General features: G+C 54.4%; 1 protein-coding gene across 5 annotated transcripts in view; it reads right to left on the bottom strand.

Annotated features, from left to right (window-relative positions):
• NEK6 (NIMA related kinase 6) overlaps window positions 1-26,675 on the bottom strand; it is a 96,340-nt gene that overhangs the window by 27,169 nt on the left and 42,496 nt on the right. For all 5 annotated transcript variants that reach the window (XM_073021914.1, XM_037994018.2, XM_008006304.3 and 2 more), the window contains exons 2-5: window positions 23,551-23,669; window positions 13,059-13,199; window positions 11,730-11,792; window positions 3,985-4,095 (exon numbers count right to left, since the gene is read on the bottom strand). In XM_073021914.1, the coding sequence (XP_072878015.1) occupies window positions 3,985-4,095; window positions 11,730-11,792; window positions 13,059-13,199; window positions 23,551-23,640 (405 nt within the window). In that variant the 5' untranslated portion in view covers window positions 23,641-23,669. The remainder of the gene's footprint in view (window positions 1-3,984; window positions 4,096-11,729; window positions 11,793-13,058; window positions 13,200-23,550; window positions 23,670-26,675) is intronic.

Below are 26,675 nucleotides of genomic sequence, written 5' to 3'. Positions count from 1 at the left end.
GGTGGGGCAGGACTTCACCAGCTACCTGCAAACCAGCTTTTTGTTCAGGGATTTTTTGCTTCAAAGCAACTATCTTTCCCCAAAGCAGGCAGAGGCGGCGCTGTGGGCCTGATGGTCAGGGCAGCTGCTCTGGTGCTGGGAAGCTGGAAACTGACCAGGACACACTGGCCTGGGAAGGGGCGTGGGTGGAGCAAAGGATCTGGGCTGGCACTTTCAGACCACCTGCAGGGTGTGGCCACCACGCCGGGCCTAAGAGAGAGGGCTGGGCCCATCTTACAGCTGGGGAAAGAAAACTGAGGGCCACACAGAAAGAGGCAGAAACACAGCTCAACCCCAGGTCTCCCACCGAGAAAGCCCAAGCCCTTAGTCCACTTCTTTTTTTTTTTTTTTTTGAGATGGCGTCTCCCTCTGTCGCCCAGGCCGGAGTGCAGTGGCATGATCTCAGCTCACTGCAGCTTCCACCTCCTAGGTTCAAGCAATTCTCTCACCTCAGTCTCCCGAGTAACTGGGGTTACAGGTGTGCGCCACCACGCCCAGTTAATTTTTTTATTTTTAGTAGAGACGGGGTTTCGCCATGTTGGCCAGGCTGGTCTCGAACTCCTGACCTCAGGTGATCTGCCTGCCTTGGCCTCCCAAAGTGCTGGGATTACAGGTGTGAGCCACCATGCCTGGCCCCCTTAGCTCACTTCTAATAACACCAGTAACCACTGATATGGGAGACCGAGCTCAGAGGTTCAGGAACATGCCCAAGGTCACCTGGCACCCAGCTGGGACCCAGGTCTGGGTGCTTCCCACAGTGGGACAGTCGAAGCCAGGAACCCCTGGCCTCGCCATAAATCCCCTCAAGGCTGTTCTGAGGTGCAATTCTGGGAGAACCTCTCTGGTGAGCCGTCCCAGGTGTCAGCACAGACCCCAACCCCGGGCCACCTCCAGGCCTGTGGCAGGCCAGGCTGGGATGTTATGCACGCTGTGACGTGAGTGAATCCTCATTACAGCATTTAAGCAGGGATGCGCATGGCCGAGAGTGGTGATTTTCTAAATGTCACGTCCTATAAGCACTGTCTGACATTTAGCAAGGAGGTGCAGAGTCTCTGGTGGGTTTTGGGGCTACGGCAGCTCCTAGCTTCACTCTTCCTCATAAATAACTCGGGCACCATGCCTGTGATGGCGCAGCTTAGCCCTTGAGGCTGCAGGCTCTTGGGACACAAGCCCTGCTGCCTGACAGCCTCTGAGGCCAGTGGAACGACCATGCGGTGGCCCCTGTTCCTCTGGAAACCCAGAGGTGGCCTGAGAGCAGGCAGAACCAGGGGGACCGAGCTCCCACCAAGCCCCAGACACTGTGCTGGTATGTTACAGATGAGGAAACCGAGGCACAGGGACCCGCCCGAGGCCATCCAGGAGACATGTCTTACTCGGGTGGGTCTCTGCACTGCCAGGCCTCCCCTGTTGGCAGCTACATCGAGCCAGCTCTGCAGGTGAGGGCCCCTGAGCTGGGTTGGAGGGAACAGGAGCAGGCAGGGACACTGGGGGGGACAGGTGGAGGCTGTGGTAGGGGGAACTATGCCAGGTGAGGAGGAGGGACCCAAGGCATGGGGGGCCAGGTGGCTGCTCAGAAACTGAGGCCACACCCATCCTAGACTCAATCCTGCTGGGTTCATGACTGACTTGAACCCTGAGCCAGTGTTGGCTCTGGGGAAGCCAAGGAAGCGGTGAAGAGGAAGGGGACACCCCCTCCCAAGCCTGGCATAGAGGAGGGATGCTGGATAGAACGCCCCCATGCCTCCTCTTCTCTCTCTGCTGAAGGCGACTGCATCTGGCCTGGGTTTCCCACAATGCTCCCTCCGAGAGTTCCCGGGGACAGGGTGGAAACGGAAGCTCAAGGAAGAGGGATTTGCCCAGCCTCAGCCCCTCATCTGCCTGTCTGACTGCAGGCCCAGTCCACGGACTGGAGGCCGCAGTGTCTGGGCTCCACTGGGGCTGAGAGGGTGAGGCATCCTCTCCATGGGCTTCGTTCCCCTGTGGCAGTAGGGAGAGGCCTCTCCTTCACCTCCTGCTCCTCCTCCGTCCCCGCCCTCACCTCTCCTACCCGGCCTCCAGTCTTTCTTCTAGAACACGGAGCTGACCATGTTTGTTCCCTGCCATGAATCTTAGGAAGCTTCTCTGACATTAGGGCCTGGTCCCGGATCCCGAGCCTGGAGTGAGAGGCCCCACATGATCCAGTCGTCTCCATCTCAGCTCCCCTTTCCTTTTCCCATCCCTGCTGGACCGTTCCTGCTTCTGGACAGCCTGCCTCCCCTAACGGCTCAGCTCAGTGTCACCTCCTCCAGGAAGGCTTCCCTGACTCCCACAGGCCCTGCACATGGCTTGTTCACACTGGCTCCTAACTACTCATTCGAGGGTCTGTCTTCCTGTTAGAATCTGGGATCCCTGAGGGCAGCAGCCATGCCGGTGACATCCCTAGTTCTTGGCATGAGGGTGACACACGGTGGATGCACGATGCTTGTGTGTTAAGCAAGGGTACATGTGAAGAAGAAACAAGTGAAGCGGGGACAGGGGAGAGGAAGAGCTAAGACATGATCTAGCACATCTGTTTCCACCAGGGATCTGTGTGCAGATTAACATCCCTGCAAAGGCATTAATATGTCAGCGGAAATGTAAGAGCAGGTGATAACAGCTCAAGTAACGCTACTTCCCAGTGACGCCTATATTCCTAGGAGCCACATTTCAGAAGAGCACCAAGCAATTGCTCAATCCCCAGTGCCTGATGGGAAAGACAGAGAACCCACATCCAGCCCCGTTTCCAAGCGCGGCTATGTGTAGGGTAGGCGCTCGAGGGGGGCCCAGCCTCACTTGGGAGCAGACAGGCTGCATCCAGAGGAGAGAGGTGATGGCGCCACAGCAGGGCCCCGGGGACAGAGGTCCAAGCCAGTAGGGATGTGAGGACCTCCACTAAGGAACAGTGGAGTAGGGGCTGAGGGTTTGGGCCTGGGGGTCAGGCAGGCCCGGGGGCCTCCACCTAGAGGCTTAGCTGCCTTGGGCAGGAGACTAGATCTCTCTGAGCTTTGCTGTCTGAGGACAGTGGGGACTTGGTGAGGGACGCGTGAGCGTACTGTGCTGGGTGGTGGCTGGCAGGAGGTGCCGCTCTTTCACTGAAGCTGCAGTGGTCCTGGACACCAGACTCACGGTGGACCCCACCCTGTGCCCTGGGCGGTGGGGTGAGGCAGGTGGAGAGGTATGTAGGTGTGCGGAGCACGAGCCAGCCCTGGCGCTGAGCCTGCCCATGTGACTCAAACGATCGCTCAATCTCTTGAAGACCCCAGTCCTGGGCGTCAGCTGGAACATGGAAATGGAGTTCCCCCTCTAGTGCTGGGGAAGTCATCTTGGACCATGTCCACCAAAGGGTTCCAGACCAGGAAGAGACCTGGGCCACAGGCATGGCTCTGTCCCCACAATGCTGGGTATCCTCAAGCAAGTCTCTTAACCTCTCTGGGCTCAGTTTTCCCCTTCTGTAAAATGAGGTAGTGGGATCTACAAGACGCTTTCCCAAGAGCTGGGGTCGGACCAAACAGGGTGCTGCCCCTGCTCCTTCTGTGAGACAGGAGAAGTGGCTCACGTGCCTGTGGACAGGCTGGGGCACGGGGGGTGGCCAGAGGGGTTCCTTCTGCCCATGGCTGGCCCCCTCCCAGCCACCATCCTGTCTTGGCGTCACCTTCGCCTTGCTTTTGCACACAGGCTCTTTTGAGCTGGGCTTCCCTGAGGCCAATGGAAAGAAAGAGGCCTCCAGCAACAGCAGCTGGGGACGGACCCTGAGACGCCCTCACCAGACCGCAGCTAAGGCCTGTGGGCAACCGCAGGGGCGCCCAGGGTCCCCGGACGGCCGCCTCTGGCTAAGGGCAGAGCATTGTGGGACTGGGCTGAAGGCAGACTGCCACCTTTGGCTCCAAAGCTGCGCAGCCCCAGCACCCCCACCCGCCAGGCGCTCACCTTGATCATCTGTGAGAGGTCCCCCGCGTCGGCCAACTCCAGCACAATGTTCAGCTCGTTGTCTTCGATAAACGAGTCCAAATACTTGATGATATTTGGGTGGTTCAGTTGCTGCATGAGGAGAGAAAGAGGGGAGGGGGGCACCAGTGAAGATGGGACAGACCCAGCGCCTGCCCGCCACCGGCACCCTGCTGGCACCCAGTCGGTTACTGAGGTCCTGGCATTTGCTAGAGAAGTGGGTCCCAGGGAAAGAAAGGCCTGTGCTGGGGAGTCAGGAAGGCCTGGGTGACACTGGGAAAGCCAGCTGGCCTCCCCGAGGGTCAGATTCCTCATCTGTAAAACTGAAGTCACGTTCCTCATCTGTAAAACTGAAGTCATGTTTGAAGCCTAGTTGTGAAGACGACACGGGTCAACACTCTTGAAATGTGTAACAGGACAGCTGCACAGAGCTACGTGAGACTCAGCATGGCCTTGTGGAAAGGACTCTTCCCCTCCTCCTCACCAACCAGACCCTGAGGGCGGCATCGGGCCCTACCTCTATCCCTGTGCCCTGTGCTCAGACACGGCCAGCCTGCAGGTGCTCCTCAGAAGGATCGTCTCCTCCCTTCATCCTTCCCACTCTCCCAATCCCTGACCTGTCTCTTGGGAAATCATTTTTTTACAAAAATATTTTTTGTAGAGATAGGATCTCACTATGTCGCCCAGGCTGAAACTGAACTTCTAGGCTCAAGCGATCTTCCCACCTCACCCTCCAGAGCAGCTGGGACTACGGCTGCACGCCACCATGCCTGGCCCTTTGTGAAATCTTGAAAAAAATCCCTGGAGACATGAGAGCCGCCCAGCTGATTTGCTCATGCTGAGACCCTGCCTCTGTCCTTCGCACCATAGCCTGCATGTTTGCTGCAGTGGAGCACGGAGCTGGAGCATGGAGCAGGACAGAACGGTGCCCCTCTGGCTTTGGAAGTCAGGCCCTGCCAGGCTAAGAGGAGCCCCTGGCATCTGTTCATAACAAAGCTGACTGTTTATATCGAAGTGACTCCAGGATCTGAGAGAGCAGAGGGGACTCTGCTCTCTCAGATCCTGCCCTGGTGTGGGTGTGATCAGACTAGTCCAGACACCAGCTGACCACCAGAGGCCGATAGTGAGCACATTTCCCAAAAGGCCCGGAAGTGGCTGGGAGAAGGATACACTGTGCCCATCCATGGATTCTAAAATGAGGGGAGCCTAGGCAGATGTTACAGAGCCATGTAAGCCCCTATTCATGAATTCATTCCCCAAGCCAGCCCCCCATGTGTGGACCCTGGAGGGCCACAGCAGGCTCAGCCACTGGCCCCAGCTCAGGTCCTTGGGGGCCAGAGTGGGCTCAGCCACTAGCCCCAGCTCCTTCCCATGTGTCCGTCCTCTCACCAGGTCCCCCCAGAGACTGATCCCTCTCTGTTATGGGGCCCACTGCCTGTCCGAATCCTCAAGCCCCTGCTCTGGACCAAGGTCTGACCCTGAGGTGGGTGTGCTGGCCCCTGCCTGCCCCCAGCCAGGGCTCAGTGAACATCCAGACACCACTCCAAGGAACCAGGCACCCTGCATAGCTCTGGATACAGGTGCGGCACATTCAATCCTGGTTCCCAGGGGTGGCTGGGAGGGAGCCCTGTTGCCATCTTAGCAGCAGGCTCCCCTGTGGAAGCACCTTGGTCAGTAACAAATGTAGGTAATTTACACAGGGTGATTGGACTTCAGAAGGTGGCACACAAAGCAATCCTAAGCAAAAAGAACAAACCTGGAGGCATCACATTATTGGACTTCAAACTATATTACAAGGCTATGGTAACCAAAACAGCATGGTACTGATATAAAAATAGATACACAGACCAATGGAACAGAATACAGAACCCAGAAATAAAGCAGCACACCTATAACCACCTGATCTTAACAAAGTTCACAAAAACAAGCAAAGGGAAAGGACTCCCTACTCACTTAACTGGCTAGCTATATGCAGAAGAATGAAACGGAACCCCTACCTTCCACCATATGTAAAAATTAACTCAAGATTGATTAAAGACTTAAATGTAAGGCCTCAAACTATAAAAATCCTAGAATAAAACCTAGGAAATACCTTTCTCAACATTAGCCTTGACAAAGAATTTACGACCAAGTCCTTAAAAACAATTGCAACAAAACCAAAAACTGACAGGTGGGACATAATTAAATGAAAGAGCTTCTGCATGGCAAAAGAAGTGATCAACAGAGTAAACAACTGACAGAATGGGAGAAAACATTCATAAACTATGATCTGACAAAGGACTAATGTCCAGAATCTATAAGGAACTTAAATCAATAAGAAAACAAACAAACAAACAAAAAACATTAAAAAGTGAGCAGAGGAGGCTGGGCATGGTGACTCACGCCTGTAATCCCAGCACTTTGGGAGGCTGAGGTGGGCGGATCACTTGAGATCAGGACTTCGAGACCAGCCTGGCCAACATGGCAAAACCCCATTTCTACTAAAAATACAAAAATTAGCCAGGCATGGTGGTGGGCACCTGTAGTCACATCTACTCAGGAGGCTGACACAGAAGAATCGCTTGAACCTGGGAGGTGGAAGTTGCAGTGAGCTGAGACTGCGCCACTATACCCCAGTTTGGGTGACAGAGCGAGATTCTATCCAAATAAAAATAAAAGCTCACACCTGTAATCCTAACACTTTGGGAGGCTGAGGTGGGTGGATCACCTGAGGTCAGGGGTTCAACACCAGCCTGGCCAACATGGTGAAACCCCGTCTCTACTAAAATACAAAAATTAGTCAATCATGATGGCGGCTGCCTGTAATCCCAGCGACTCAGGAGGCTGAGACAGGAGAATCGCTTGAACCCGGGAGACGGTGGTCGCAGTGAGCCAAGATCATGCCACTGCACTCCAGCCTGGGTGGCTGAGTGAGACTCTTGTCTCAAAATAAATAAATAAAGATAAAATAAAAAGTGGGCAGAGGACATGAACAGTAATTCTTCAAAAGAAGACATACAAGCAATTAACAAACACGAAAAAATGCCCAACATTACTAATCATCAGAGAAATGCAAATCAAAACCACAATAGGCTGAGTGCAGGGGCTCATGCCTATAATGCCAGCACTTCGGGAGGCCGAAGTGGAAGGACTGCTTGAGCCCAGGAGTTTGAGAACAGCCTGGGCAATATAGTGAGACCTTGTCACTAAAAAAAAAAAAAAAAAAAATTAGCTGGGCTTCGTGAGCAGGCCAGTAGCCCAAGCTACTTGGTAGGTTAAGGCCGGAAGATCACTTGATCATGGGAGGTTGATGCTGCAGTGGGCCGTGATCACACCACTGCACTCCAGCTTAGATGACAGGGTGTGCCCCACTCTCAAAAAAAAAAAAAAAAAATTACAATGAGATACCATTTCACATCAGTCAGAATGGCAAGTACTACAAAGTCAAAAAATAACAGATGTTGGTGAGGTTGCGAAGAAAAGGGAACACTTATATGCTGTTGGTAGGAATGTAAATTTGTTCAGACACCATGGAACGAAGTCTGGAAATTTCTCAAAGAACTAAAAATACAACTACCATTTGACCCAGCAATCCCATTCCTGGGTATATACCCAAAGGAATATAAATTGTTCTACCAAAAAGACACATGGGCTTGTATGTTCATCATAGCACTATTCATAATAGCAAGGACATGGAAATCAATCTAGGTGCCCAGAAATGGTGGGCTGGATAAAGAAAAGGTGGTACATGTACACCATGGAATATCATGCAGCCACAAAAAAGAATAAAAGGCATGTCCTTTGCAGCAACATGGATGCAGCAGGAGGCCATTATCCTAAGAGAATTAACATGGAAACACATCTATACTGCATGTTCTCACTTTTATAAGTGGGAGCTAAATCTTAGGTACACATGAACATAAAGATGGAGACAGTAGATATACTGGGCTCTACAAGAGGGGGCGGGAGTGGGGCAACGGCTGAAAAACTTCCTATTGGGTACGATGTTCACTATCTGCGAGACAGGATCAGAGGCTCAAATCTCAGCATCACACAATACACTCTTGTAACAAACCTGCATGTGTAACTTCTGAATCTAAAATAAAAACGGAAATTTTAAAAAGTGGACCACACGTGGTGGCTCATGTCTATAATCCCAGCACTTTGGGAGGCCGAGGCGGGCGGATCACCTGAGGTCAGGCGTTCAAGACCAGCCTGGCCGACATGGCGAAACCCCATCTTTAAAAAAATATAAAAGCTGGGTGTGGTGGTGTACACCTGCTATTCCAGCTACTCGGAGGTTGTAGTGAGCTGACATCGCGCCACTGCACTCCAGCCTGGGTGACAAAGCAAGACTCTGTATCAAAAAAAAAAAAAAAAAGAAAGAAAGAAAGAAAAGAAAAGAAATAGGAAAATCCTCTTGCCCAGATTTTGTGTTGAGAAGGCCGTCCTGCGCGAACACTGGCCATCGCATCGCTGCCCTCAGCACACATCACGCTCCATAGACATGTTTTTCAGTTACCAAAAAGTGTCAAAGCAAGTGAATGGCAAGTTGAAAGTGCTTTCAAATCTCTAAGACACGACCTATGGCGTGGACAAGCTGCTACTAGGATAAATGGGAACACCCTGCTCCTTCACCCTCCTCTTGAACTTCACCTCATTATGTTACCAGGAAATCTCACACCCTCTCAGGGAGGACTCCCCAAAAACTGCCCAGGTCATCGGCAGTCCAGGCATGACAGTTTCTCCAGCAAGGGAGAAATGAGAGGGGTTGGGTAGTAAGTAAAGCCCCATCAAGGAGGTGCTGGTTCCTGGGGAGGGGAGGAGGGAAGCTCCTCCCCCATTTCCCTACAGGTCTGAGGGCAGGGGGTTAAGGAAGGGCTCCCTTAAATGCCCAGGTAGTCGACAAAGGCACAGGCAGAAAGAGGCTCTGGACATCCATTGGGCTAAATCCTCAAGGTCCAGAGAGGGGAACGGATCAGCCACCGGTCCACAGCAGCAGGGGCCGAGCTGAGTCTAGAACCTGGTCCACACAGGGTCCACTTCACAGCCTGTGGCCTCTTGGTGGGCCTAGATGGGTCTGGAAGGGGACACACTTGGGCCAGGGACAGGGAAGGTGCTGCAAAGACGCAACGTGGTTGGGCCTTGCCTGGCTGTGGTGGTGGCCAGAGGGAAGGGAGGGAGAGCTGAGAGTAAGGGTCCCTGTGTCCTTTGAATCTCTGCCATCAGGGGCTCTGCTACAAGCTCCAGGCCCTCCCAGATGTAACACAGAGTGTCTGTCTATGATCTGTCTTCCCCACTGGGCTGCATCCTGGTGTCCAGCATTCAGTGGTGCTTAGAAATTGCACGGAATGAATGAACACACTTCTGTATTTCACATGACCCGCCTTCTTGTGCCACACTTGGCAGTGGTGTTGACAAGCCCCCTGCACTTGAGAGGTTTTGGGTTTGGGTTCTTGGCATGAATGATATAATATGTCAACCAGTCACCCCTCCGAGAACCACGTTTCCTTTTGTTTTTTGAAGGAAGCACCTCGGGCCCCGGCACATCCTGTTGACTTCCCATGGGCTACCCGGGGAGTGGGACCCGTGTTCTGGAAAGTGGTTGGCGTTGGCGGGCAGAGGTGGTAACCATGACAACTGGGCTGCTTTGGACGGCGAGCGTACCACACACCAGTGCTGCCCAGAGCTCGTCAGACGTGCTTCCTCACTGACTCCTCCAGCATGCCTGTTGTCATCATGCCCCCTTTACAGATGAGGAAACTGAGGTCCTGAGAGGCCCACGGCTGGCCCGCAGCCACACAGCTAGTGAGCGAGGGGTGTGTCCTCTGAATCCAGGCTTGACGCCTTTGGCTGCACCGCAGCCCTGGGGAAGGGGCAGAATCCCCTCCGCAGCCAGGTGGGCATACGCCAGGCTCAGGCTCCTGCAAGGCAGGAGCTGCGATGGCACATCTGTGTGACCAGGGACCAGACCAGGCTGTGCTCAGCATGCTCACCTGTGGGTTCCCTCACTCGGGGAGAAAGGCACACAAGGTGGGGAGAGGGCAATGGGTGATCAGGGCTGGGTAAGTGGCAGCAAGTTGACCATTACTTAAACATTTAAACAATGCTTTCGAGGGATATTTTTTGACCTATAATAGTTAGCGGTAAGGACATCTCCTGTCTCCAGCCTTGACTCCATCACCCACTGTGGCCGGGGGCCACCAGAGCAGGCACTCACAACTCACACCCCGCCATGGCCCCCCAGCTTGCAGCCACTTCAGGGGCTCCCCTTTGGTTCTGAGTGTGTATCTGGCCCTGCTGCCATGCCCGGCTTTCTGTCTCCCCAACCTCCCATAATCCACGCTGCTGCAGTGCCTGGAAGCAGGCTCACTTGGGCCTTCCAGATTCTGGGATGGTGCCCCGGCCTCTGTAAGACCTGCTCAGGAAGTGGGTTTCCCCGGGGCTCCTGGCCCACCAGTCAATCTGCGTCACCCTGGAAGGTCACCATCTGCTTCCCCACCAGCCTGGAAGTCCCCAAGGGCAGGGCCAAGGCCTGAGAAAACAGGGTAGGGTGTGGTAGAATAAACTGCTAATCTGAAATTCTGTAGCTGTGGCTTCAGCAGGCATCCCTGCCACCAGCAATCCCACTTTGCTGGAAACTGCTGGCAAATCCAGTATGTTTCACTGGGGGCCGGGCGCAGTGGCTCCCACCTGTAATCCCAGCACTTTGGAAGGCTGGGATGAGAGGACTGCTTGAGGCCTCAGGAGTTTGAGACCAGCCTGGGCAATATAAGGAGACCTCATCCCTACAAAAAATTAACAATGTGGCTGGGCGTGGTGGCTCACACCTGTAATCCCAGCACTTTGGGAGGCTGAGGTGGATGGATCACCTGAGGTCAGGAGTTCGAGACCAGGCTGGCCAACATGGTGAAACCCTGTCTCTACTGCAAATATGAAAATTAGCTGGGTATGGTGGCGGGTGCCTGTAATCCCAGGAGACTGAGACAGGAGAATTGCTTGAACCGAGAAGGTGGGGACTGCAGTGAGCAGGGATTGTGCCACTGCACTCCAGCCTGGGCAACAAGAGTGAAACTCTGTCTCAAAAAAAAAAAAGAAATAAAATAAAAAAAATTAGCCAGGTATGGTGGAATGCACCTGTGGTCCCAGTTACTTGGGAGACAGAGTCAGGAGGATTGCTTGAGCCCGGGAGCTTGAGGCTGCCGTGAGCTATGATCATGCCACTGCACTCCAGTCCAGGCAACAGACTCTGCCTCTTCAACAACAACAACAAAAAAAAAAAAAAAGAAAAAGGCTGAGAGGAGAGACGGAAAGAGGATGAGAGAGAAAAAGAGGGAGGCAGACATGGAGACAGAGGCAGAGCCAGACAAGCTGCAGTCTGGATGTGACCCCCACACTGAACTCCTCTCCTGGCTGGCCAAGCCTGGTCCACAGAACACTGGGAGGCAGGGTCAGGGCTGCCCTGGGGGGAAGGACTTCTACGCCAGGTACTGCCATGTACAAGCAGGAGGGGCGCCCAGCAAGGGGGAAAGACCCCAAGCGCTGGGCAGAGTGATGAGGCAGGGGCCGCTCCTGCCTGGCCATGAGAAAACTCACCAGCCGCTGCCCCAAGAAAGCCATCGTCTGTGAACTCAGCAGGGGCTGCGGATTCCTGGCACCCAAGGGCCGTGATGGACATGATGTGGCCCAGCCGGGGCCCCAGAACCTCCCTGAGGAGGCGACGCTCCCGCTCAGCCCTGGGCACTCACCTTCAAGAGGCCGATCTCCTTGACGCAGTCCTGCCTCGCCTTGGCATCCATCATCTCAAAGATCTTGGGCGGGAGGAAAAAGAGAAACGGAGTGGTTACAATCTGTGTCCAGAGCCCCTGTAGGGGGCTACGGGGTCTGCTTTCCAGTCCTGGCTCTCCCACCTCCTCACCGAGGGACCCCCCTGCACCCCAGCACCTGTAGGGTTTGCTCACTGTGGGTCCCCAGCACTGTCCAACCACAAAACCCATCATGGCACTAAAGAATCAAGACAGGGAGCCCAGGTGAGCCCCTCCCCAGAAGATCGAGAGAGAGGGCCAGGCATGGGGGCTCACACCTGTGATCCCAGCACTTTGGGAGGCTGAGGTGGGTGGATCACTTGAGGTCAGGAGTTTGAGACCAGCCTGGCCAACATGGTGAAACCTCGTCTCTACTAAAAATATAAAAATTAGCCGGGTGTGGTGGTGCACGCCTGTAGTCCCAGCTACTCAAGAGACTGAGGCAGGAGAATCACTTGAACCCGGGAGGCGGACGTTGCAGTGAGCTGATCACACCACGGCACTCCAGCCTGGGTGACAGACTGAGACTCTGTCTCCAAAAAAAAAAAAAAAAAAAAAAATCAAGAGAGAAACTGGTCCTTTTTTGGACAGAGGACCCCGCTGCTCCTCCAGTGCCCTGAAGCTACTGGTGTTCTCTCCCAATTTCCCCGACGCCATTCTCTCTCCCGGGCCTCCTCTGCCCAGGCTCTCAATCTCATTCTTTAAGGACAAGTAAGCAAATCAAGGCACTTGGGAAGCTTTGCTGGAGGATTTGAAGCCATTTCCTCCAGCAAAGCCATGTTCAGATGGGCCCAGCGGCTCCCGTAGACATGGCTCCTGTCCTGACTTTGCCGCTTGATCTATTTCCTCCATTTAGGAGGGACGCAGAAGGCGGGAAGCCCACAACTGTGGAGCAAGCGCAGGTGCAAGGATGAGTGGACATGGTCTGAACCTCAGCTCCCCCGTGAAACGCTGGGACCCTGGGGTGTTCTGAGAGACTGTCCTCATCTGAGAGATGAAATGACAGTCCCCACCCACGGGACTGTTGCCAGGCTCCAAGTGCTCCTTGCATGACCCAGTACACAGCAGGCGCTCAATGCATGCTTGTTTTTCTTTTCCTTTGTGGTTCACAGTGAACAGGCGTCTACCTGGTTCTCCCTGTAACCCAGTGAGTTGGGTGCTGTTTCCCTCGTTCACAGAGGAGGGGAGAGAAGGGACTGGCCCGGGCACCCCGTCCAGATGCAGAGACAGCCTCCAGAGATGCAGGTTTGACCCCATGGGTCATCAGCTCACCTGCACCTTCTTCAGAGCCACAGTCTTCCTGTCCAGCAGGCAGGTGGCCTTGTACACCTCGCTGAACTGTCCTCGGCCTATCTTCTTTTCGATCTGGAAGTCCGCCAGCGAGCAGCGGAAAGACAGGGTGTTGGGGTGCCTCTGGAAGAGGGGACAGAGGGTCTCCGTGAGTAGCCAGGCTGGAGCAGAGGCCTGGGGATGACCCCTAGAACCCCAGCACCCTAACAGCACCCTCTAAGGTGAAGGAGGGACTCTGCTGCCAACCCTGCTCTCAGAGCCTCCCAGGCGCTCCCCCAGGGGCTTTCTGTGCAGGGTCCCCTGGTTCCCCTCAAGGACCCCCACTGCAGGTGAAAAACTGAGGCTGTTCACGCTCCCCACTGCCCTTATCACCGCCTTCATTATCTGACTGCTTGTTTGCTGTCGCTGAATCCCATCCCCGGGGGTTAGCTCCATGGGACCAGGGGCCTTGCCCATCTCATCCTCTCCTGAATCCTTGATGCCCAAATTGGGGTCCAGCAAGCTGGGTGCAGCTCAGGTCTCCCCAGCCCATGGCCACCATGCCAAATGCCCCAGGTCATTGTAAGAAATGGTAAGTTCCCCTCCTGGGGCAGCCGTTCCCCATCTCAGACAAGAAAACGCAGGTTAATATTTGTAGCTTTGGCCAGATGTGGTGGCTCATGCCTGTAATCCCAGCACACTGGGAGGCTGAGGCAGGCGGATCACTTAAGGTCAGGAGTTCGAGACCAGCCTGGCCAACATGGCAAAACTCCGTCTCCACTAAAAATATAAAAATTAGCTGGGTGTGGTGGCACATGCCTATAATTCCAGCTACTCGGGAGACTGAGGCACAAGAACTGCTTGAACCCAGGAGGCAGAGGTTGCAGTGAGCAGAGATTATGCCACTGCACTCCAGCCTGGGTAATGGAGACTCTGTCCCCCACTCAAAAAAATGTGCGGCCTTACACTCTGAGCCCATCCTTTAAATAAAGTACTTTTTTAGGGTGCCGTGAAGAAACCAGAGCTCCACAAAGACTCCGCAGGGGCCAGCGATGGAACACGTGATCCTGCGCTAGGACCTGCCCAGGGATGGAGCCTCCAGGTGAGGCCGCAGTGGCCAGGAGGGCCCCGGGACATCTGTGCAGTGAGCTCTCAGGAAAACGCAGGAGGGGGCACCAACACTGGGCCAGGGAAGGAAGAGACAGACGAGGGGAGAGGATGCCATATCTCTGGGCTGCCCTATGGTGAGATGGGCCCTGTTGCGTCTCCATTTGCCTGATGAGGAAACTGAGGCCCGGAGGGCCCAGCCATGCCCACATCACCCGGCTCCATGCCACTGCCCCAACTGAAGCAGGAACCAGCAGTTCAACTTTCTAGCATGAAATGGGTCTTTGCTGAGGGTCACACTGAGCTGGGTGCTGCACCGAGGTGTCTTTGGGAGTCAGCACCCTGGCGGAAGGCATCAAGACCAAACCGAGAACTACAGGACTGGCCCTTCTGACAGCTGCTTCCCCACCCGGAAACACCAGGAACTGCTGGCCGGACCACCTGGGTCTCAGCCTGAGATGGCTGCGGAGCAGGCGCACGTTTCCTGGGCAGGTCTAAGCTGGATCCATCGACTTCTCCTCCATCCTTCTCCCAGAGTGCCTGAGGGGAACCTGCTTATGTGGTGATCCCTACTCTGGGACCCTGAATCATGACTTAATGAAAAACAGAAACTCACTGGAAAAGCAGGGAAAAAGGTAAAGTGAAAATATCTCTTCCAGGCCAAGTGTGGTGGCTCGCACCTATAATCCCAGCACTTTGGGAGGCCGAGGTGGGCGGATCACTTGAGGTCAGGAGTTTGAGACCAACCTGGCCAAAAAATGCTTGTAAAACCACAAAAATTAGCTGGGTGTGGTGGTGTGTGCCTGTAAATCCCAGCCACTAGGGAGGCCGAGGCAGGAGAATTGCTTGAACCTGGGAGGCGGGGGTTGCAGTTGGCTGAGATCGTGCTACTGCACTCCAGCCCGGGCGACAGTGAGATTCCATCTCAAAAAAAAAAGAAAATGTCTCTTCCAGATTTGGCTGAGGGAACTCTACAGAACACCCTCCTGTGGGAGTGAGTGACGGGAGTCCAGGCCTCACGGCACACAGCAAGGTGAGGGCTGGGCCAACCTTGACTTTGAAGCCTCGAGGCCTAATTACCTCTCATGGCGGGTCCTGCTGGACCAGGGACCCGACCTGGAGGGCTGCTGGAAGAGGAAGATGATGATTTTATCCACCAAGTGCCAATGTCTGTTGGGTAAATACACCTATACATGGAGCACAAACCTAAGAGCAGGCATCCCTGAGTGCCTACTGCATGCTGGGCTCTGTGCAGACACCACCCATGCGCCAACTCTTTGGGTACTTAACCCTGTAAGTCGGCCTCACTGCTGTCCCCATTTCAGGAACCTGAGGCTTGGAGGGGTAGCAGTGACCTGTTCTGATCAGGCAGCAAAGAACAGCAGAGCTGGGGTGTGACCCCACGACTGGGGACGGTGGTGCCCAAGCCCTTGCTCCATATTGGGTGGGCTCTCAGCTCAGATCTCTTCTCGGCTTTTCGCTCAAGACCCCCGAGCAGCCAGAACTGCCACTTCCTGCTCCAGCCTCCATTCTTTCAGTCACCTGAGCCCTGACCCATGCCCCGCTACCAGCCTCTTCAAAAGGGGGCCCCGTCTAGTCCCTTCCACGTCCTCTGCACTGAGGCTCTGACCTGCCCAGAGCAACTGCTTGGAGCATGTTTGTGGAATGACACATGGAATGCGCCCGACACGACCTGGCGCACAGTGGGACTCTGTGAGTCAGACACCATCACCTCTAGGAATGCAGCTGAAATCATACATCCTCAGAAACAGACAGGGCAGCTTTCTGAGCACTCAGAGGAATCGCACGTACTCATAAAAATAACCATGAGGTGTTGTGCATTAGATGCCTATGTGCCAATTTCCAGCTGCTTAGACAGCTCTATGTCTCCAAACTCCTAACAGCTTCGTGAAGCAAGGGTTATGAATCCCATCTCGCAAACCAGGAAACAGGCTGGAACTTCCTGTCGGATCTAGGGGCAGCTGCACCGCCAGTGATGGGGGTGGGCTCCCTTCCCTCCTGGGCCTCGGTTTCCCCCAGACACAGTGAAGGGTTTGGAGGAAGTGATCCCAGAGGGTCTCTGCCCTGGGAAGACCAGGCTTCTCACTGTGACTAGTGGGAGTCTGCCCGGGGTTCCCAACACTGCCTGTCCTGGGAGGCTACACTGTGCAGCTCCACAGTGGGGTCAAAGCTCCCAGTGGAGGTGGGTGGAGGTGGCTGAGGCTCCAGCTGCTCACATGCATATGGATGACCCAGATTTGCATTTCTTGTCACAGCCCATCCGACCCAATTAGAGGCCAGCTCCTCTGGTGGGGCAGCTTCCTAGATGGCAGCACGCTCTGGGACACCACTGCACTCCCAGGGCTGCCATGGAACCCTGTCCCCAGGGTGGCCTGTGCTCAGGTGTGGGGCACCTCAGGACACCAGTTTTCTGGAGGCAGCTGCCTGGGTGGCAGAGTCCTGGCCCTGGTGTACCTGGGGGTTCTCAGCAGAAGGGAAAGGGTGAACTGTGCTCTTGGCCTAGAAGGCCTGGCTGCTCTCTGTTGCCACCTCCAAGACCTCCCTCCCCTCCTGGGTCAGCCCCCCGCAAGTTCCACTTTTGCCCCTGCAGCCAAGTGATCCTGGGCTGGTCATCCACACATAGGGACACTGGCTCCAGGATTTCTCTGAGGACTCCGGGAGATGATGTTGGTGATAAGTGTCTGTGGCTCTAAACTGCAAGACAGGCATGGGGCTGGCCCCAGAACAGTGTGCCCAGGGTGGCCCCAAATGTGATCACTGCTGACTAATGACCGACCACCCCGATGGTCTTTCAGAAAACTGTTTTTTTTTTTTTTTTTTTTGAGACAGAGTTTTGCCCTTGTTGCCCAGGCTGGAGCATTGTGGTGCAATCTCGGCTCATTGCAATCTCTGCCTCCCGGGTTCAAGCGATTCTCCCGCCTCAGCCTCCCGAGTAGCTGGGATTACAGGCGCCCACCACCACACCTGGCTAAATTTTTTGTATTTTTGGTAGAGATGGGGTTTCACCATGTTGGCCAGGCTGATCTTGGACACCTGACCTCAGGTGATCCACCACCCTCGGCCTCCCAAAGTGCTGGGATTACAGGCGTGAGCCACTGCACCCAGCCCAGAAAACTGGTTTTTGTTGCTCACTGTCCCTGCTCTGTGTGAAACCCTGTTCTGGCTTCTGGGGAAAATAATACCCCCAACCGCATCCCAGGGCACAAGTTGGCAGAGGGGAACCACTGCCCTGGCTCTGATGTTGAGACTCCAATGCTGGCGCATGGAGATGGGCTCAAACCTCAATTCCGCCACTTCCTGGCTGTGGGCCTTGGGTGAGCCTTCTGGGCCTCAGTTTCCTCTTCCGTATAGTTGAAATGGTAACAGTACCGCCTTCAGGGGGCTGCTGGGGGTTACATGGATGAATGAATGCAAGCCCTTGGAAGAGGGCCTAGCACTAGGTGCTGGGACATGTCATTCTCCAGCTGCTGTGGTGACAGTGACCGTGCTGCTATCTGTCGAATGGGCCTAGGGGCGGCACCTGCTTCCCTGGGGAGCAGTGGACAAGCCCGCAGGTTCTCAGCTGTTGATATCATCGCCCTGCCGTTCCCACCCCTCGGAGGTCTGCCGACCCGGGGGCTGGCAGTAACCCTGGGGGCTGCAGTTCAGGCCATGGGGCTGACATGCACCTGCAGACGGGTAAAAGACACAACCTTGCGACTCTGTCACCCAGGACCATTTGTCAAGGGACCGTGCTAGGCAAGAGCGGCCCTCAGCCTCCCTTCCAGGGCTGCGTTGTGGGTTAACGCCATAGAGACCACTTCCGACTCCTCGGGCCCCTCCGCCAGGGCGCGGGGGCCCTCTGCTCTCCCACAAAGGCAGAGGAGACGGGTCGAGGGGCTGGGGGACAGGGAGGCTGACCCTGCAGCATCACCACTCACTGTGCTGCCTGTCACCATGGGCACGAGGCAGGAGGCCTGAGCTGCCTGAGGCAGGCACAGGGGATTTGAGAGGAGGAGGATGGAGGAACCGCTGGAACAGGGGCCCTGGGGAGCAGCAGGAAACTGGCGAGCAGGAGCCAATGAGACGGCTGAGGTCTCGGAGCCACCACCACTCCAATCCTACCTCCCAAGAAATGTCGCTGGCTTTCTCAGGAAGAGGCAAGGCATGACTGGGAGACTGGGGGGCGGGGACAATGTCTCAGACCACTATAGCTACCCTCTCCCAGAAAGCTCTGACAAACCCAGGCTCTCTTCTCCAAGTCAGATCAAATTAGGCCACAAATACCCCCCACCCTGCGCTAATTTGAGTTTAAAATGTTTGAACCACAATCAGCCTCAGCCATAGACAAACCTTTTTTTTTTTTTTTTAAACAGGAGCATAAAATTACATGCTATAAAGAATAAAAATGCATTCGCCCAATTAATTTTCTGAAATCTCATTAAAAAATTTAGCCTGACTAAGTCAGACTTCTGACCTGAATTTTAATCATCTTTACACTGGATGGGTCTTTTTTCCCTGATATTTGCAATGCATCATTAACTTTAAGGCAACCGTTTCTATGATTTTAAAAAGCACACTTCATCAGGATGACATTTCTTATAAACGAATTTCACCTTTAAAGACATCTGACACCGTGGGTAAGGAACTTCTAATGGATTTGGTAGATGCGTATATAGTGATATATTTTAAATCTGTGTTGCACAAAAGGGCACGATTTACAAAGAGTCCACATTGTCAGACTTCTGAGGCCAGTCCAGCTCAGCTCCTCACAATCCGGCTAACTTCAGACCCAAAGCCAGTCATCCCTTTCGGAGAACCTAGCTGCCCGAAGGGACACTGTGGGATCCCGCAGGCCTGGACCCAATCCCAACTCTGCCCCCTGATGGCACGATGGCAGATTATGACATCAGCTTCCTTCCCTGCAAAATGGAGCATTCAGTAAGCAACTCCTCTGAGTCGGCCAGTGAGTACTAAATGAGATGAGTCCCAGGCACTGGGCCGTTTGTACAACCACCACCATTACTGGCTCAGCTTAGATGTCTGCACCGCACTCCGTGGGCCATTGGCTCATGGGATCGGTGAGCCAATGCCCATCATATGGAAGATTCCTAATAACAAAACCCAAAACGATCTAAATCACTGTGGTTCCCCCAGGACAATTCTCATTAACTGAGTCTGGAAAAGGCTAAGCTTAAACATACGAAAGATGATCTGGAACCAGCTCCGATGACTCACAAGCAAACACATGAAGGATGAAACCACAAAGAGATCCAGCTGCCACCCCTGACACCCCCTCTCCCTCATCCCTTCCACTACCAAGTGCGGCTGCTTTCCCCTGTAAGTCTCTGGAACCCTCTCTCCCCATGTCCAGCCCCCAGTGCTGCAGCCCCATGAGGCATCATCTCACCTAGTGATGAAGGGGTCTCCTCACCTCCCTATTTTCACCTTCCTTGAGCCTTGAGCACAAGCCACCAGTCATCTGTCTAGAACCCAACCCAAGCACCCCCTTGCCACCTGAAAACCCATAACGGACTCATTTGCTACAGATTCAATTTCAAATGAGATAGCATGGATTTGAGACCTTCATAAACACTATTCTTTTACCTTATCTAAGCATGGGTATTTCAACACCTTCTCTAACCTGATTGACCGTGCACCTTCAGGTCTGGGGCCTCTCTCTGTCCCTCCACAAATTCCTTATCATCCATCTGGCAGAACTGGCCTCCCCATTCTCTGGGCTCTCCCAGCATCTGTCCATCCCTCCCGGGGAACTTCCACGCAGAGCTTCTCAGTAGACTGGGAGCCCCCCAAAGGCAGGCACTGGGCACCTCCCATGGCAGAAACAAAACAAACGCTTGCTGAATTGACAACAGTTAGCAGACATGGAATTTTTTTTTTTCAATTTTTATTTTTTGCGATGGAGTCTCACTCTGTTGCCCAGGCTGGAGTACAATGGTGCAATCTCGGCTCACTGCAACCTCTGCCTCCCGGGTTGAAGCGATTCTCATGCCTCGGCCTCCTGAGTAGCTGAGATTACAGGTGAGCACCACCACATCCAGCTAATTTTTGTATTTTTAGTAGAGACGGGGATTCACCATGTTGGCCAGGCTGGTCTTGAACTCCAGACCTCAGGTGATCCACCCACCTTGGCCTCCCAAAGTGCTGGGATTACAGGCATGAGCCACCATGCCTGGCTCCACTAACTTAATTTTAATAGCCGTTGATATTTGGTCATTAAACCTTAACCAACTAGCATCACTGCTTTGGGAAGGTTTTGATAAAGATTTCGGCCTGTGCAATGCACACCTAGAAAGAGCTGACCCATCCCCTGCAAAGTTCTCTTGAAAGAGCGCCCAAATATAACTGAACTTGGCACATCCCAAGCGGGTTTGCAAAGACTTTCCAGATAGAAGACACATTAGCTGGGGCTTTCTCAGGCAGGAATACCTTTCCCCTTCTTGGAAATTCACGTGATTCATAGTGTGTCGGCTGAGGCTTACACTTCATTCCCAATGAAAGCTCTCTGCAGCAAATCAGTAAAATTTAAAAAGCATGAGGCCTTTTAAGCTTCTTTCCTCAATTCCATTCATTCATTCATTAGAAACCTCTATAAAAGCAAGCATGTTCAGCTTTCCTAAGTATATATGAATTTCATATATGGTTCTGCCACATTCAGCAAATATTTTTTCACTGCTGCTGGCTCTCAAGGCTAGAAAGCTTCCTGAAAAGAACAAGCCACTAGCCTCGGGCATAGAAGGTTAACAAAAACCACAGTTCGGGTGTTTGTAGTTTCTTTCTTTCTACACTGGGGGTATTATCCAGCTTGGAGGTCTTTAGCTATGAAAACAGAAATGATTTTTAAAATATAAGATCCATGACATAACATTTCCTCAATACCCACAACGTGAGGTGCCGTGTTGGATGTTTACAGTAACTATCTCGCTTAGTCTTCCCAGCCACCTCATGAGGGAGATAATATTATTATCCCATTTTATAGATGAGGAAACTGAGGCTCAGAGAGGTCGCTTTCCCAGTCTCACCCGGCTAATGAGAGATGGAGAGCTGGGTACGGAACCAGCCTGGCCCACATCAAAGCATTCTGAGCCCGGCTCCTTCCTCTGAGGACGGTTTCAGGGAAGTAGCAGTGCCTCCCGCTATTAAGGAAAATGCCTGGCCCATCTATTCAAGGTGTTTCTATGTCCTGAAACAGACGAGACACGGCCAGGATGTCTCCCCAGACAGTGTTACCCCAGGGCTTCAGGAGCCGAGGAGAAAGTCCTCCATTCCCATCTCAACCTGGAGCTGGCGCAGCACATGGGTGGCCTTGCGTCCCCGTTCTGCAAACCCAGCCAGATGCTGGTGGGACTGGGGGCATCGTTGCCCGACAGCCGCTGCCCAGAGCAGCCCAGCTCTGAGTAATCGTATCTAATTACACTTAACTATGTCATTACCCTCTCCAACATGTGCGACGAGACGTCGTGAACGCCGCCACCGCAGCCCACCGCCTCTTCGCCTTGTTCGTGAAATAATTACGGGGCCCTCTCCTCTGCCAAATGAGGTTGTAATTAACCCTAATTGCTCGAAATGCAACTGGCTAATTCTGGGAGATTAATCAAGGGGGATTCAATTGTTAGCGAATGACTTAATATGACAAATTGCTACATTACCCGAGGAGGCCCTGCTGCCCCCAGCCATCAGCACCACGTCCTGGTGGACTCTGGACCCACAGTGTCCTGGGGCTTCCCAGCTTTCTGGGATCTGCCTCCCCAAATTCTACCTAGGAAATGGGCCCTTGCCTGAGTAAAAATAGCATAGATGCCCCTTGGACCCTCTGCATGCTTGTGTGTATGCATATACACACCCCCCCACCAGATACACACACAAACGCAGCATCCACTAGCTCACGTGTCGCCTGTGTGAATCTGCAGCATCACTGCCCTCCTTGGGCTGATGTAGCTGTCCACCACGGAGCATGGCTTGGTGATAATGCAAGCACAGGAGAAGGATTTCAGACCTATCTGCCTCCTTAGCCCAGAAGCTTCGTGCAGTGCATAACCTGTACAACTATACATGGCGACCTTGCCCTTGAGGTCAAGCATCAGTTAATCTGAAGTCTTCCAAGAGGGATTAGGCAATAAGAAGCTATGACCAAGACCTCCATGGCTCAGGAGGGTGGCTATCTCTGAGCCTCCCCTGAATTTAGGTCTCACATCCTTTGGACAAAAAGCCAACACCACGTAAGAGAACTTCTCATCATTCTAAGCTGGCCACAGGACCTTACAGGATCTGGCTTCGGTCAACCTGTCCAGACAAGCCCTCTGTCCCCTCCAGGCCTTTGCATGCTGCCCCCGTGAGGAAGCCTCTCTGGCCCCGGATCAGGTGCCTTGCTGGGCTCCCTAGGCCCGCAAGGTTCTTCTGCTCAGTTCCTTATCTCTCCCACGAGGCTGTGTGCTCCCCAACAGCAGACCTGAGTGTGTCTTGCACACAGCCCCATCCTACGTGGTTACACCGCACACGCATCCACAGTTCCTTAACTCAGCAAGCATGCAGGGCCTCTCTGTGCCTGGCGTGGGATGGTGCCACCAGCGAAGCCCCGCTCCAGGGGAGCTCTCTGTCTAGAAAGTGAGGCAGACCCAGGAACTAGTGCCCCAGTGAGATGTGATCACGGCCATCACCCAGGTGTGTGGACAAAGTGTGCGGGCAGCCCAGAGCAGAGAGCAGGGTGCAGGTGGAGCTCTCCCAAGAGGGAACAGCATTTGCACTGACTTGGAAGAGGGGTCAGGGAGGGAGTGCCAGGCCCGGGCGGCATGGGGTGCACAAGGCAGTTCAGAAACCTAGAAGTCACCTTCAGAAAAGCTCCTGAAGGCTGCCCGGTTCTCCAAGGTATCTACAGAGAGCGTGAGGCAGGCGTTAAGAAGCCAGTGTTCTCCCAAACGCTGAAAGGGACTGAAACACAGTTAAGACCAAAATGGGAGGCAATGTTGGCTCACTGTAAGAGAGAATTTTCTGACCCTCAGTACAGTCAGCCCACTGCTCTGAGTCCCTCGCTGTCCTCAGGGCCTCCACAGTACCCTCTGTACCCTTCCAACCATGCTGATCCCTGAGATAAAGCTGTTCCATCCACTTGGAACACCCAGGGGCATGATTAGGGTCCAGGGTCCCGGCCTAGGGTTTGGCAGAGGAGGCTTCTCTGAGTATTACTGAACTCAATGATGAGCTTGCTAGATAGGGTAGTGAGCTCCCCATCACTGGAAGCATTCAAGAAGAGGTTCTGTTTCAGGAAGCTGAAGGGTTTCCACCAGTAGGAGTTTGGACAAAGGAGGCTCAGGGATCTGTATTCCTTGGGGACTCTTCAGTGTGCTGCAGACAAAGGTGAGGGGCTTACCTGCGGGTCAGGAGGGTGCGCAGGCCCCAGGGTGTGGCAGAGGTTGTTGGAACTCCCTCCGTGGGGCATGTGGCCGGGCTGTCCTGCCATCCTGCATGCCAGCCTCACAAGGGCACGAGCTGCAACAGAAAACAGCGGCCTGTTCACTTTCTCTGAGACCCTCAGAAGGAGGAGGGACTTCTGCTCACTCCATTTTACAGACGCGTGAGCTGAGGTGCAAAGGCGTTTAGTAATTTGCCCACGGCCACCCAGCTCTGAAGTGGCAGGGCTACAACTGGACATCCCCGGGTGACACAGTCTCCCTCTGTTAGACTGTCCTAAGTCACTAGGATTATTCCCACTGGAAGAAGCTCCAGGCAGGTAAACATCCATCAGCAGCCCCCAAGGCCAGGAAGGAAGACACTGGATTCAACCCCACATTTGCTGGAGTCCAAAGGCTTGTTCTTTCCACAGCACTGCCCCTGCTTCTTGAGGAGCAGTTCTGTACCCCTATCCCCCATTGTCACCCTCACCTATACCCACGCTGGCAGCCTGGGTGCTCAGAAGAGAAAGGCCTCGATCAGGCTGCAGACAGCGGCTCTGGGAAGGAGCCCATGTCCTTGTCCTGGCTGGGCCCTGGCACACCACACGTGTGACACAGGGAAGGCCAGGGTCGAGAGGTCCTGTTTGCTGTCCTACTTAGACCTCTGTGCAAAGGAACAGCCCCCCTCAGCCTCCAGGGCTTCTGCTGCCCTGGGAGAGTCAGAGACGCTGGTCACAGGTAGTCACAGCAGCCACAGGTCCCTGGTTAAGCACCCACTATGTGCCCAGTCCTGAGCTCAAGACCATCTGAGCATCTCCTCCAATATTTTAGCCTCTGGCCTCCACCATCAGACAAGTGCTTCCGGGGCAGGGTCTGAGGTTATATGCACAGAAGCTGCATGACCTGGCCACCAGGATCCTTCCCGATGCCAGGGGAAAAGCCCTCCTCCTCCCTGGGAGGAGAGATCTGCGCTCGCCTCACAAGCATTTCTGCAGCACCTCCTGTATGCCAGGGCTCCCACGTGGCGTGCATGAAAGGCACTAGATCACGGAAGTGGTGAGGCCCCCGTTCCTGGCCGCTGCTCCTCCTCCCCGACAAGCCCTGGATGTCCCCAGGGCACCTCTCGTGTGACCACATCCTAGGCAGAACCCCTTGAGGCCTGGCCTAGGCTCCCAGAGCAGCTCTGCTGTACCCCTGGAGAATCAGAAGTCCTGAGGAACGGAGGTCCCCCCTGCAGTGGCCCTTATTCAACAGCTAAGGGACTGAGCATGAAAGCCAGTCCCCTGTCTCAGGTCGGGGCCCTCCAAGCTGTGACTCGCATCCCAGAGCCCCTGGCGTGGTCAGTGGGTTTGTCTGAGATGGAACCTTTGGTCCGTCTCCTGCCCATTCCTGGCCTTGCCCTCCCTCCTCCCTGAGTGGTTCCCCCAGGGGCACTTCATAAATCCCACGCCTACATATCCCCATCTCAGGTTTGGCTTCTGGAGGACGCAGCCGAAGATGTCATCTCTCTCCAGACAGACCCCATCTTCTGCTGTCTCACCTGGTCACCTACGCCCCAGTCAAATTCCAAACCAAGAGTCTTCCCCGAGTCTGCTGGGCCAGCAGCCCTGCCACTCCCTCCCGGGTAGACCCACGCCCCCATTAACATGGGGGTGTTCCAGGAGGTGGGAAAGGCATCAACACCCGCCGGGCTGTCACAGCCAGCTCCGAGAGGTCCGGCCACTGTGTCTCAGGGTGCAAGTCACTCTTCCTTCCTCCCCACTGTAGTCTGTTTCCAGCGACAGTGGCTGACCAACCAGACCTCTCAGGCTCAAAGGATGTCCACCGAACCCTAACTCGCCCGCTGAGCTGCTCCCAAGTTGTGCCCTCAAAGGCACCCTGAGGCTCCCCAGAACTTGCAGGCTGGCTCCCAGCACCCTTCTCCCTCTGTATCCTCAGGGCGGCCCAGCTCCCTTCCCTGCCCCACACCTTCCACAGGCTGTTCTAGGGTAAACCTGCTCTCTCAAGATAGATTACAGGACGTGAGAGCGCAGGGAAGTGGATGGTATGGACTGCAGAACACGCCCAACTCAGGGTCGGGGGGCCCTCGCTGGCTGCAAGTCCTGCCAAGCCTGGCTCATGCAGTCTCCTGCTTGGGCAGCTGCAGAAACTCAACCAACTTTGACCCACAGACTCGGCCATTTGATGTGGTTCATCCCAGTGTGGACAGATCAATCAGTAGGTCTCTTGCTGTCCTTTTACTCTGTGCACACAGAGCACTGTCAGATCAGTGTCACATGGAGGGGCATTATGGGTGCACCTGCCTCTTCCCTCCCCACCCCTGCCTCTGCCTCAGCACAGGCCTCATCTCCCACCTGGGTCTCCCAGCGCTCAGTGCTCTCCCTGCCAAGCCCTCAAATGCAGATGGGACCATGGCACCCTCAGTGTCTCCACCATTTGTGCTGAGTTCCTGTACTGAAGCACAGGTGACATCCCCAGGTGACACAGTGGAAGAACCAGGGTATGAAGAGCCCCGGGACAAACAGATAAACATGGAACACCTTCTCCAGGCATCTTTGTTAGGGGGAAACACGAGAGGGAGCAGAATGTAAAATGCGCATGAATTTGAAGATAAAACAGAGCCTCCTGTAGGCTCTGCAGCTGTTTCCAGCTGCAGCCCCAGAACCCCCAAGGTGACATGTTCACCGTCCTCTGCCCTTAGGGAGACCTCCAGGGAAAGGGTGGAGAACTGTCTTCAGTGAGAAGGTTCCACCTTTATCTCAGAAGGCACCAGGCTCAGCCCACAGGCCACCCCTGCGAGACCCACACACACATCGGCTTACCTGCCCACCTGCCCTGGGGCCTCCCATGTACAGGAAACCTTGGCAGTGAAATCTCGACCCTGTCACTCACAGCTGAGACCTTGGGCAAATCCCACTGCAAGGGAGCCTAGCAGGTGCCTGGGAATGTCACTCCTGCCCTCCCCACGTGGCGCTGACCGCATTCTCCAACGGCTGTGGCCAGAGGCCATGGTCTGCACACTCTCAGGAGCTCACCTGTGGCCTCACACAGGCAGGGCTCCAGGAACAGCGCAAGCGGGACCGGGAATAAGAGCTAATAATTG

This window comes from Chlorocebus sabaeus, chromosome 12 (genome assembly GCF_047675955.1).
Source record: "Chlorocebus sabaeus isolate Y175 chromosome 12, mChlSab1.0.hap1, whole genome shotgun sequence".
In the NCBI taxonomy this organism is placed as follows: domain Eukaryota; kingdom Metazoa; phylum Chordata; class Mammalia; order Primates; family Cercopithecidae; genus Chlorocebus; species Chlorocebus sabaeus.
This window is presented reverse-complemented; position numbering and strand designations above follow the sequence as displayed.